At 38.3% G+C, this 13,920-nt stretch overlaps 1 protein-coding gene across 1 annotated transcript in view; it reads right to left on the bottom strand.

Moving 5' to 3' along the window:
* The window catches only part of Shoc1 (shortage in chiasmata 1), a 75,988-nt gene that overhangs the window by 40,798 nt on the left and 21,270 nt on the right, over window positions 1–13,920 (bottom strand). Inside the window, 3 exon segments of the mRNA XM_051187864.1 lie at window positions 6,268–6,376; window positions 8,407–8,508; window positions 13,309–13,453. Coding sequence (XP_051043821.1) covers window positions 6,268–6,376; window positions 8,407–8,508; window positions 13,309–13,453 — 356 coding nt within the window.

The following is a 13,920-nucleotide window of genomic DNA, read 5'->3' on the forward strand; positions in this document are numbered from 1 at the left end:
GAATGCGAAAGCAAATGAGCATTAGATTCCCTGTCTCTGCTTCTTTGTCAGCCACAAGGTGAACAGCTCTTCCCTGCCTTATGCTCCCACCTCTACAATGATGTGTTGTTGTCCAAGCACACGGGACCAAGCAACTATAGACTGAATCCTCTGAAACCACTAATCAAGACAAATCCTTCCTCACTTAAACTGTTGCTGACAGATATTTGGTTGTGGCAATGATAAACATAAGTAACATGGAAATTGATTACTAGTGGCTACTAGTTGGGATAAAAGGCAGAGTGGGAATATGTGAAAAACATGCACTTTGGCTAGAAAAGGGTTGGTTTAAATTTCTAGATAAAGAGGTTGAGGCTGTTAGAGAGATCAGCACCACTAAAGAGAAGCTAAGCACTTCATAGGGGGCCATAAGAAAGATCCTCTCTGCATCTCAGGTATTGGATAGATTCCAAGTACCTCAGTCTCTAAGGTGTAAAACGCATTGGAAAGACTTTCCTTTGAGAGTGATGGGACACCTGGTTCTCACAGAGCCATCAACCAAAAGGGTTTCCTTAGATCAGGCTTCCAGTTACTCAGACACTAGCATATCATGGTCTGAGGGGGCTGGACTACTGCTTTAACTGGCAGCACACCTTGGCATCATCTACATGATGCTGGATTTTCAGGCATACAGAATAGAAAAGCTATGAGATTGCATAAGCTCAGCCACAAAAAAAAAAAAAGAAGACCTGGAAGGCCAGGGAATGTCGTAACAAATGGGTTGGGTTTCCTGCAGTGAGCCTCAGAGCAATGATCTACGAAGCTGGTTAGTGACACTGAAGCTGTGGTGAAGGCCTCAGGATGCTGGAGTTGCCAGGCGTATAGAACATCTACTGAGGAGAACTGTAGGCAACAAGTTGAGCAGATCCAAGAGAGTGTCCTGGCTAGTCTTTTGTCAACTTGACACAAGTCATTAGAGAGGAGGTAACCTGAGTGGAGAAAACACCTCATAAGATCAGTCTGTAGGCAAGTATGCCTACAGGGCATTTTCTTAGTGATTAATGGGGGAGAACCCATCCCTGGCTCCATCCCTGGGCTGGTGGCCCTGAGTGCTATAATAAAGTAGGTTGAACAAGTCATGAGAAGCAAGTCAGTAAGAAGCACCCTTCCATTGCTCTGCATCAGCTCCTGCCTCCAGGTTCAGGTTCCTGTCCTGCTTGAGTTCCTGTCCTGACTGCTTTCTATGATGGAGTGTAATGTAAGCAAAATAAACCCTTTCCTCCAAGATTGCTTTGGGCTATGGAGTTTCATCACAGCAATAGAAATCCTAACTAACAAAGACAGGTGTCTTGTGAGCTACAAAGGGCAAGGTTACACAGGCTGGGTTGTTCAAGCCCCTTGGAGTGTGCATCAGAAAACTACATGCTTCATAGGCTAGGCGTGAAACTACAGGACTTAATGTTTGTCCTTCTGGATTTTGGATCCACTTTGGTTTCATCCTTCCTTTCTATTCTCTCCTCCCTCCACTTCCCATTGTTGTACATGTTGGCATAATGTAGTTTTCTTTTTGATTTTACAGAAGCTCAAGTAAGAGATTGTGGTAATTTGGTTTTTCAAACAATATCAGACTTTTAAGACTCTGGGACTCAAAGAGACAGACTGAATACGTTTGGACAAGAGGCTTTGGGGGATAAGGGGGGAGACATTGTGGTTTAAAGTGGTATGTCTGGGTGTGAAGTTGGCAGTGGGTAGAATATTTTCTATATTAGTTAATTTTCTCATCACTGCAACCAAATGACAAATAGAATTTTTTTATTTTATTTTATTTTCAATACAGGGTTTCTCTGTATTGCTTTGGAGCCTTCCTGGAACTCATTCTGTAGACCAGGCTGACTTAGAACTCACTGAGATCTGCCTGCCTCTGCCTCCCAAAGTGCTGGGATTAGAGGTGTGCGAGAAGGTGAAAGAACATAATTTGGCTCATGGTTTCAAAGGGCTCAGTCCATGAGTTTAGTCTTATGAGCTTGGGTAAACATCATGGTGGTAGGAGCATTAAGCAAAAGACAGCTGCTTACTTCATGGCTGACCAGAAAACAGAGGCAGCAAATACTGGTGCTTCTTTGCTCTCTTTTTTCTCCATCTTGTTGCATCAGGACCCCAAGCCCATTGGTGGTGCCATCTACATCCCAGGTGGGCCTCCCTCTCACTCTGTTAATGCCCTCTGGGCACATCCTCAGTCACAACCGTGGGTGTGCTCCATCAGTCTCTTAGATTATTCTAAATCTAGCTAGCAGTAAATATTAACCATCATAATCACGTCTTTTATCTCCTTCAGTAACTACTGTGAAATTACTGTGCTTACTATTTACACTGCAACTTCAACTATATCTATCTATCTATCTATCTATCTATCTATCTATCTATCATCTATCTATCCATCCATCTATCCAACCATCCACCTATTTACCTACTGTGAGGGAAAACTAAAAGATACAGGACTCATGGCAAGAAGGGAAAACCAAATAGAACAAGTGCTTCTGCCACTAGATATAGATAGCTCCCTGACTGGAGAGTCCATTCTCCCTGCTCCCCATTATCTTAAGGACAAGGCCACTGAGCCTGCCAGTCCTAAAGAAAGAAAATTCCCTAACCTTGCAGGTGCGCCAAACAATCCTGCCTTGTAAAAACTTTGTACTTTATGAAATCTCTGTAACCTTGGACACCTTATGGGGTGAGACTAGCAGTCTCAAACCTCCCTTTCCCTTTAAAAATGCTTTGCAATTGTAAACGGGCACCTTACTCTTCTGATAGAGTGAGGTCCCAGTCGGTTCAGTTCTTAGCAATAAAAACCTTTTGCTTTTGCAGTTGGGAGTCACTTCCTTGGGGTTGAGGAAACCCGGTAGGCACAACACTATCTACCTATCTATGGTTTTTTGGAGACAGGGTTTCTCTGTATAGCCCTGGCTGTCCTGGAACTCACTCTGTAGACCAGGCTGGACCAGAATTTATGGAGATCCTCCTGTCTCTACCTCCTGAGTACTGAGATTAAAGGTGTGCACCATCACCGACTGGCTAATAATATTTTTATGTAAATTTCTATCCATGAATCCAATATATATATAGAAATTCTAGTCTCTCTATTGCTAAGACTCAGCAGTATGCAAAAAATCCTATTGGCTCCAGAAGTGACAAGGTCCTAAATTTAGATCAAGCTGCTAAATCGTGGTAAGTAATGAAGGTAATGTGTAAAATTTGTGTGCTAGTTTTTGGAGTGCAGAGGGGAAAGGAATAAATGTCTATGAAAGTTAATGTCAATCACAGCTCATTAGTAGCTATGGAACTATGAACCCTAGTGGGGGGGGGGAGACTATTAGTTCACAAGGTCTCATATTCCAAACCTCTCATCTCCACTGAAATGATTATATTCTGTTTCTCAGTTCACATGGAACATAATTGAGGATGGCAATGGTAAGTACTTCTAGATACTAAATTGACAATGTGAGGTAAATGAAAGCTGGATATTTAGATCTAAACCACACAGTTCGTTCACACAACCCCAAAATCTAGTTTATTTGGTAGAAAACGAAAATTGGGACAATTCTTGAAATTTATCAAGGTTTTGTTTGTTTTTGATAATACACTTCAGATTGTAGATAATTATCTTGAAGTAGAAACAAGAAGAAATGCTTTATGCAGCCATGCCCAAAAAAGAAAATATTTTTGCTTTTAATGAAGCATTTTGAAGACATGTTTCCCATTAGTAAGGAAATACAACCTTATTTCATCCTGACTTTTCTTTTTTTCTCTCTCTAAAACTTAAAATGGGTCTTAACATGTAGTAGGTAATACAAATAAGTCAAAGGTACAGCAGCATTACTTAGCATCTCACTTCTTTAAAATATTTTAATTTTTTTAGCTTTATAATTGAGGTACATTTTTTAAAATACAGGTAATCAACATATAGCCCAGGCTGGTCTGAATGTGATGACCTTACTGCTCAGGGCTCCAAATACTGGGAATAGTGGAATAACCCCCATAACTAGATTTAAAGCCATTTTTAAATAGGAATTTTAAAGTTTTTAGCCATAAGTCAGACAAAAGTGACTTATCTCTTGCTGTGATGAGTAACTTTTAATTGTTTCAAACAACTCTAGAATCATCAACTGTTTTAAAACCCATTTTTATCCTAACTTTGCCAAATCATAATTCATCAGGCAAGACTTATTTCATAAATTTCATTAGATATTTGAGTTCTAACTATATATATATATATATATGTATATATATATAATAGCCTGTGTGATTAAAAAGTTATTATAGTTACTATATGATATTTAATATTACACTAATATATACTGATTCCTGCTTCTGACCTGCCTCCTTAGACAGATGAGAATATACAGAGTAAATAAGGCAGTGAAAGAGCCTAATAAAGATTAACTGTGTCTTGGAAACAAACTCTTTTCACTTTAGCAGAGGAACTAAAGCATTAAAGAATGTGAATTCATGATTATGCCATGCTGTTCCAGAGCTCATTCATGTTACAGACAAACTGAGCTCATGGTAGAGTTCTATACAGCACAAAGATGCACAACAAATGAAAATAATTCTTAAATAGAATGTGAAGATATACTTAGGGCACTCAATGCTGGCTCCTCCATGTCTCAGACATCATACAGACCATTGAGGATGTGTACAGAATTTGTGATGAGTTCTGGGTCCTTGCCTGCAACTGTTTCCAGTTATCCTAGAGCAGGTTACTCTGCAAGGAATCATTCACAAGAAACTTGGAGGCATTCCCGTAATTTTCCTGGAGATGTGTGATTTAGCACACATTAAGTTCCAGTTATGATAGGAATAAAGATGATTGTCCTGATTATATTCCTAGTTTTGTGACTTGAATAAGAAGCAAAGTTGAGTGGGTTTAGTCCAAGATACTAGACTAACTTACCTTGGAGAACACTAAATGTATATACTCCACATAATAAAAGACAGCATCCAAAGCTATCTCAGACTCTGTCAGTAGTCAGGTATGCTGGGCTACTAAGATAGACAATTTTGGGTCCAACTAGAATAAAAGGATTTAGTTTTGAAGTATGAATTCTAAGATCACAGACTATTCTATGCAATAACAATGAGGTACTGAACAGGTTTATGGACCAACCCCTGGTTCTACATGTCTGGTATTCTCAGTACTGATGCCATCATAGCAGAGGTAAGCAAGGTCAAAGGACATATGCTGAAAGAAATGGGATAGGATTCCCTGGTACTCCCGTGGGAAACAAGTTGATAAACATACTATTCTATAACAATTACCTACTCCTGGCCACAGATGTATCATCTTTTAAAAGACCTAATAACAAGTCTTTGAAGTAGACAACCAGCACTATGGAGGAAGAGACTGAGACAAAGAGGAATTAAGAGCAAGTGATGGAGCCAGGCAATTTAACCATAATGAAGCTTTAGACCACTTTTTCTAGGGTTCCTTGTGATTCTCCAAACCCATGTGATGAAACTTAAACCCTCAGAATATCAGACTATGGCTGTGTTTGGAGACCAAGTCTTTTAATAAAGAGTAATTAGGTAAATGAAGTTATGAGAACATTTCGTAATCCTACATGACCAAAACCGATCCAGCAAACATATTATTCAATAGCCTCCAGGACTATGAGGAAATAAAACATTACTGCTCATGCCATCCAGTCTCTGGTATTTGTTATGGAACTAATACACACAATGTGCCTTTCATGACAGTGAGTATCACTGGCAAGTGTTTAGAGGCAATTTCCTAATCGTTTTATTTCCATGTCAGGATCTTAAGATCTTCAAGTCATTTACTTTTAATAGTACTATATTAACATTCAAAATTGTAAAAATCATTGTAAAAGGTTATACTGTGAAAAAAGTCCCTATCATATTGCCATATTACCTAGCTCCCTTCAAGGCAAAGTCAGTCTTATGTATTTCTTATGTCACCATCAATATTCTGTGGGGAAATAAACAGGTGCATATATATTCATATCCTTCCCCAAGCTGCTTATAAAACACATTATATGTGTCATATTTTTTTTTCATAAGAGCATCTTGGAAGTTGCTTTTAAATAGAGAGATTTCATTAAATACTGCTTATCTTGAGCTGAGGCCAGCCTGGTCTACAGACTGAGTTCCAAGACAGACAGGGCTACACAGAAAAACCCTGTCTCTGTCTTGAGAAACTACAAAACAAAACAAAACAAGCAACTGCTTGCTTGATCTGTAGCTTGGGTTCTTGATAAAATCTTTACTTACATTTTACACACAGCAGAAAATGGAAATGTATGAAATCCTGCACATAATGAACTCACTGAAGAATATTGCCTTGGTAAGCTTAGATTGGTTGGTGATATTTCTAATTCTCCTGAAATATATAAAAATTAGTTATATAATACTTCATAAAATAAAATTTAGAAGTCTTGTAAATAAGTATTTGGCTGATCAATTTATTGCAACAAAATACCTGTATTAATTCTTTGAGAATTTAGTGAGTTTTACCATATTCACTTTTCTTCCTTAGGTCCCCCACATCCACACACACTCTCAGCCTCTTTATCTCCTATTTTTTTTAACCATCAAATTCAATTTGTGCTTTTCATATGGTTTTTGATGTAGCAACAAAATCTGTCAGTGAGAAGAAATTTGGGAGTAGGGCTAGGGAGATGCTCAGCTGGTAAAGCTTCAGAACCTTAGTTCAATCCCATCACCCATGCATATCAAAAGCTGGGCATGATGGCATGCTCTGGAAGTCCCAACCCATCCTTTAGCAGTGAGCCCAACGTCCCCATGAGAGGCCTATCTCATAAAACAAAGTAGATGGCTCCTGAGGAATGATGCCTGAGGTTGACCTCTGGCTTCCACTCACATGTATGTGTGCACACACACAAAACACAAGAAATTTAGATTCCTAGATATACAAAACGAGTCCTAAATTTATATCTATATAAAGAACTACAGATTTATTGCTTGGTATCTCAATTATGACAGTGATTACTTTAAAAAGCTACAACAGCTGAACTTAACTGAGTTTTCTGTGTAAGATAAATCCTAAGAGCTTTGCGTATAAGTTTTAATTCTGACAACTTACATTGTCAGCACTTAGGAAATAGTTCTATTTTATTTCCACAATGAATTTTGCTGATGTTAGGGAAATAGAGGTGTAATTCTTCACCTTAATGAGTCAGGACTCTAGGTGTCCTTGTCAGAGTTATAAATTAATAGAATGGGCCTGAAAAATAGATATGCCTCTATTGAAAAGCAGTATAAGGCAGTAAACATCTAAATAGATATTCATGTGCCCCAAGTATAAATGTAACTAAGTAATAGTCTCATTAACATAATTTAAAAAGAACACAATTTGGCTTTATTCTGAAACAAAACATGATGCAGTTTCTAGTTTTGACTTGATAACAATAAACAGTGATAGAGCAGAGAATGATGCGACTGCTCTAAGGGATTGAAAAGTTCACCTTTGAAGTGGGCAAGAAGGCTTAGCATGTAAAGGTACTTGCCACCAAGCCTGATGATCCAAGTTCAAGCCCAGGTACCCACATGGTAGAAGGAGAGAACTGATTCCCACAGACTGCCTTTTATCTTGACACACACCACTAAATAATATGTAATTTAAAGGGTTTGTTTTTAAATATAACAAAGATCAACAAGATTTCTAATATTGAAATGAAATATAATTGGGGTTAAAGTGATGATGGCTCAGTAGTTAAGAGCACTTGCTATCCTTTTGTAGAACCCAGATTTGAGTCTCAGCATCCACATTTAACCACCTGCAACTATAGTCGCCCTCTTTTGACTTCTGATGGAGCCTGCATGCACATGGTGCACATACATACACTCAGGCACACATACATAAAATAAAATTCTAAAAGAAAAAATTATATTTAGTCAGCTATAATTTAAGATTATGTATATGCATGCACGCACACCAATGTGGAGGTCAGAAGTCAATGCTGGGTGTCTTACTCAATCACTCTCGGCCATATGTTTTGGTACAGGGTCTGTCACTGAATTTATAGTCCAACAATTCAGCTTAGCCTGGCTGCTAGCAGATAGTCAGCTGTGTGTGTAGCAAACACTATACTGACTAAGCCATCTCCCAAGACCCAGGATTTGTACTTTAATTTTAGTAGTATTTTCTCCATTCATCTTCACCAATATTTGTAACTCTGCTGTGTATATGACCCACTTTTGTTGATAACAAGAACTTGACAGGACAAATATAAAGGGGAATAAAAAGGGAAAAGATAACAAGTCGGATCAAAGTGATCAAGTTTTTAAACATGAAAACTGATTCACAGTAGACTATAAATGCAAATTTAGTGTGCTTCTACGTCATATAGCAAACTCTTGGTAAGTCAATAACATAAACAGAATATCTACCTGGTTTGTTGCACTCTGGTTCACGTGGGCTTGCAATAGGTAAGATCTCTGTGGAGTTGCATTTCATATCATCAGTATCAAATTCATGCTTGGTAGAAAGATCTGAAAGGAAGTAGAAGAAACTCTATCAATAAAAGTGCCATTCAAATCATGTCTTGTAACACTATTCTGTGGATTCTTCCTTTTAAAGTATCCTTTTTGATCTCCTGAGCAAATTGGGAGCATGGAGGGAGAGGAGAGGGAGTTAGGAGAAAGAGAAGGGAGAAGAGGAGGGGAAATGTGGGCATGAGGGAACAGAAAGATTGAGACAGGGAAAGAATAGAGGAGAACAAGAAAAGAGATACCATAATAGAAGGAGCCATTATAGATTTAAGGAGAAATCTGGCTCTAGGGAAATGTCCAGAGATCTACAAGGATGAACCCAACTAACAATAAAGCAGTAGTGGAGAGGCTACCTTAAATGCTCTTCCCCTATAATGAGATTGATGACTACCTTATATGCCATCCTAGAGCCTTTATCTAGTAGCTGATAGAAGCAGAAGCAGACAACACTGAGCAGAACTCCTGGAATCCAGGTGCAGAGAGGGAGGAGTAATGAGCAAAGGGGTCAAGACAGAAATTAAACCAGTATAGGACCGACCCAGACTCCCTAAACATGGGTGTTAGTTAAGAGGACTGGGCAGTCTATGGGGCTTCTAGTAATGGATCAGTATTTATTCCTAGTATACAAATGAAATTTGGGAGCCCATCCCACATAGAGGGATACTCTCTCAGCCTAGACACATGGAGGAGGGCCATGAAAATCAATGAAAGCAAACACTTTGAAAAACCTAACCTTCACCTATAAATGGTGACTTTCTAAACTCTATTTAGCTGGAATTCTACTTGTGGTTCTGGAGATTAAAACCAAGCCTTGGGCATGCTGGGCACTCTGCCACCGAACCACACCTACTGACACTGGTCTATGTTAGTGACTTTTTTTCCAGCTGCCTGGCATATTGTAGCTATTACTTTATTATTGTTATTATGTGCACACATATGTATGTGTGCACCTGTACATGTGTTCATGTGGAGGCTAGAGGCCGATGCTGGGTCCATAGTTACTTTTATATTATTTTGCAGACACAGACTCTCACTGAACCAGGAACTCACTGATTTGATGTAGATATGGGGTCCCCTACTGCATCAGCAAGGGGAAGGCTAGGCTGTGGTGGCTAATTCCAGGAAGACATGCACCACTGTTACCTTCACACAGATTGATGTGGAATACAAAGACATTCTGGCTAACCTTGTGGATGTTATCAGGACCAATTGAAACAACAGATACAATGAGATCCATGGCCAAAATCTTGTATTGCCAAGCTGGAAAAGGCAAAGGTCAAAGAACTTGCCACTCAGCTGGGCTAAATATATACTGCTGAGTTTTTTTTAACATAAATATAATTAAAATATTTTCCTTCAATATAGAAAGAAACAAAGGAAAAACATTTCAAGATCTAGGCATAGGAAAGAGCTTTCTGAAAGGGCTCCAATAGCTTAGGAAACAACCTTATGAACTGACAAACTGAATTATGTGAAATTAAGAAGCTTCTACATAACAAATGGAAACTATCAATAGAGTCAGTCAAGAGGCAAGCTATAGAAAAGAAAAAGTCTTTATCAGCCATACCTCAAATAGAAGCTAATATCTAAACTAGATAAGGAATAGCAAAAAGTGAACAACAACAACAATAACAAAAACCCTCACAAACCTTCCAGTCAATAAATGGGCCAATTAATTAGATAGTTTTCAAAAGAAGAAATACCAATAAAGAAATGGCCAATAAATATTTGGAAAAGTATTATATGCCCTTGGAGATATATATATATATATATATGGAAATGCAAATTAAAGCTCCTTTGAGATTCTATTTTTATCCCATTTAGAGTGGTTATTATCATGGAAACTAACAACCCATGCTGCTGAGGATGTGGAGAGAGAACTTTTACCCACTGCTGGTGGGAATGCAAACTTGGGCATTCAAAAAGGAACTAAGTATGAAGGCTTCTCAATAAGCTAAAAATAGAGCTATAACAGAACACAGCTAGACAACTCCTGGGTACATACTAAAAGGACTCTTAAGTCCTACTACAGAGATACTGGGACCTAGGTTACTGCAGCACTATTCACAATAGCTATGGAATGGCAACAGCATAGAAGTACATCAACAGATCAATAGATTATATAGAATACATACATATGGAATTTTAGTTAGTCATAATGAAAGTAAGAAATCCCTACATTTTCAGAAATATGGGAGGAATCAGAAATTATTATAGAAAATATTACAGAAAAACAAATACCACATTTTCTCTCTAATGCAGATCCTGGACTTTAATTTTGATATGTGTGGATACATGTGTGTTGGGGGAGATATAGGTCATGCAGCTAGAAAGGAGAAAAGAAGTATTAAGGTAGGGTTGGGGGAAGGGGAAAGGGTAAAAGACTCCATGTGACATGAAAGCAGAAAGGGAAGGAAGGGGACTAGTAGGAGTCAGGCAGGGAGTCAGAGGTAAGGAGGGAAGACCAACAAAACTTATGGGAAGATGAAAATCATAGGATGAACCCTATTAACTAATTAAATTAAAAACGATAGAAAGAAAGAAAATATATGTGGTGGTTTGAAAGAAAATGGCCCCCCAGAGAGTGGAGGCACTAATGGGAGCTGTGGCCTTTGGAGGAAGTATGTCACTGTGGGGGTGGGCTTTGGGGTCTATGTTCAAGCTATACCCAGTGAGACAGACTACTTCCTGTTACCTGTGAGTCAAGATGTAGGACTCTTAGCTGTTTCTCCAGCACCATGTCTGCCTGAATACCACCATGCTGCACCATGATGATAATGGACTAACCCTCTAAAAATGTAAGTCATCTCAATTAAATATTTTCCTTTATAAGAGTTGCCATGGTCATGGTGTCTCTTCATAGCAATAGAAACCCTGATTAATACAGAAGTTGGTACCAGGGACTAGGGTATTGCTGGGAAAAGCCTGACCATTTTGTTTGGAGGAGTTTGGATTTTAGGAGTTTGGAGTTAGAAAATCAATAGAATGCTTTTAAGCACTGCTTAATAGCCATACCAGCAGGAGCATGAAAATCAGTGGTGGTAGGAGTGATTTGAACTGTGGAGGACTGGCTCAAGAGGTTTCAGAGGAGAATAATTTTAGTGTGTTGCCTAGAAATTGTTCTTATGATATTTTGGTGAAGAATGTAGTGGCTTTTTGCCATGTCTGAAAAGTTTACCTGAGGCTAAAGTGAAGAGTTTTGAATTAATTCCCTTGGCAAAGGAAAACTCAAAAAAGCCTAAGTGTTAACTCCAATGAAGATATATAATGAAAAACAGCAAGCTGAGCAAGCAAAAATATTCGAGGAGAGAAAAAGAGCACCAGAAAGTGGAATGGAGCTAAATCCGGTATTCAAGGAGATAAACAGATTAAGAAATGGGATAAACAGAGTGGTAACCTCAGGGCAAGATTCTACCCAGCTAAATTTCCAACTTGTGAAAAGGAGTTAAAGAAAAGCTTAGAGCTTTGTGTAGTGGTGCACACCTTTAATACCAGCACTCAGAAGGAAGAGGCTGGTGGATCTCTGAGTTTGAGGCCAGCTTGGTCTACAGATCGAGTTTCAGGACAGCCAAGTGAAAGAAACCAATTAAATTGAAAATTGGTGAAGATGTAATTGAATGAGGGAGCCATGTTCCAGTCCCAGTAAGCAGCACAACTTGGCAGCTTCAGCCACATGATTCTGGAGTTAAGGATAGAAAAAAAGGGGATATGGGATTTGCCTCTGCATCTAAGGAAAGTTGCTGAGGCTGTCATGTGTCAGGGGTGTCCCTGAATGGAGGCCTAGACAGGCTACTTCCTGAAGATGTGAACATGAAGCCTGGATTGTGTTGGAGGCCCCAAGATGTTGGAGATGCCATAATTGTAGGATACCTGCCAAGGAGAGCTGCTGACAGGGAGTGGAACCAGCCCAAGACAGAGAAGTGTGTTGCAGTCTACAAAGCTGAAAGGAGTTGGAGATCTGAAAAGTATTTTGATATCAGACATGGAGATGTAGAGTTTGGAGTTTGGCTAGCTGGTTTTCAGTCTTGCGTTGGTCCAATATTTCCTCACTTTTCTCCCTTCCCTATATTTTGGAATGGTAATTTTTTTTTTTTTTTTTTTTTTTTTTTACATATCGATCCTAGTTCCCTCTCCCTCCCTCTATCCCTCCCTGGAATGGTAATGTTTAACTTTTACCATTATATGTTGGAAGTATGTGATCTGTTTTTGTTTTTTTAATTTTACAGGGGATTAGAGTTAAGAGATTGCAAATCTCATGAGAGGCTTTGAACTTTAAACTTTTAAATACATTTAAGGACTGTTATAGAGAGGGGTCATGACCCGGGAACCCACAGAGACAGCTGACCTAAGCTCGTGGGAGCTCATAGACTCTGGACCAACATCTCTATAATGGGATATAATTTGGCTATAAAAACCAACGAAGCAATGATACAGTCTGTAAGTTTGAAAAATCATGGTAAATGAAAGAGGCCAGCCATAGAAAGACCATATATCGCATGGTTGTATTGTCATTGAATGTCCAGAATAAGCAAATCTAAACTGGATTCTCAGGGCTGGGACTGTAACTCAATGGTAGAATACTTGCCTAGAACACAGAGGCTCTACTCAAATTCCAACACCAGAAAAAAGCAATAGAAGGATAAACAGATAAAAAGCTTAATAGTAACATCCTGAGAATTCAACATGTAACTTACAGACCATCTCTATAAAGTATTTCAATAAATAAGAACTCAGATAACAAGTAGTTTTTTGTTTTTGTTTTTTTTTTTACATGAAACACATTTCTAAATGACTTCTCACCTCTTTTAAAAAGTTTTTCATTTTCATCTACATAATCCATTATCTCAGACATTGATTCCTTCAGTTTTGATGATGGTAGAATAGGAATTTCTTGTTTGGGGTTTGTAGATATTAAGAATTCATACTCAGACGGAAAAACAGATGGCTGAAATAATATGAGATTAAGAAAACTTAAGGGATATTTACAAGTAAACACTAAATGGATACATTTGTTTTAATGGCACACAAATTTTAAACTTAAATTATATTCTGCTTTAAATTCTATACATACTTTCAAAAATAGAGGTTTAGCAGTCAAAAATAAGTTCCTCTTACAAGCAATGGTTTATTGATTGATCTCATTTATAAGCCCCATTACTTTAGTGATACACAGTAGTCTGTGTTTATTACCTTTTGACTAATAAAATATTTTAAAATTCTAAGTTAAAAAGAATTACCACAGAAAATGAGAGATAGAAAAGTGGCACAAGCTGAGTAGATGATGGAATGGGGTTCATCTCTACTGCACCCATAGAATATATTGTTTCTCACCACCACAGACAATATTCCTCAACAGGTGAGACTAAGTACCATTAGAATTAACAAGTGAGAGGGGTTGGAGTCAGTAAGGCA

This window comes from Phodopus roborovskii, unplaced genomic scaffold (assembly GCF_943737965.1).
Source record: "Phodopus roborovskii unplaced genomic scaffold, PHOROB, whole genome shotgun sequence".
Lineage (NCBI taxonomy): Eukaryota > Metazoa > Chordata > Mammalia > Rodentia > Cricetidae > Phodopus > Phodopus roborovskii.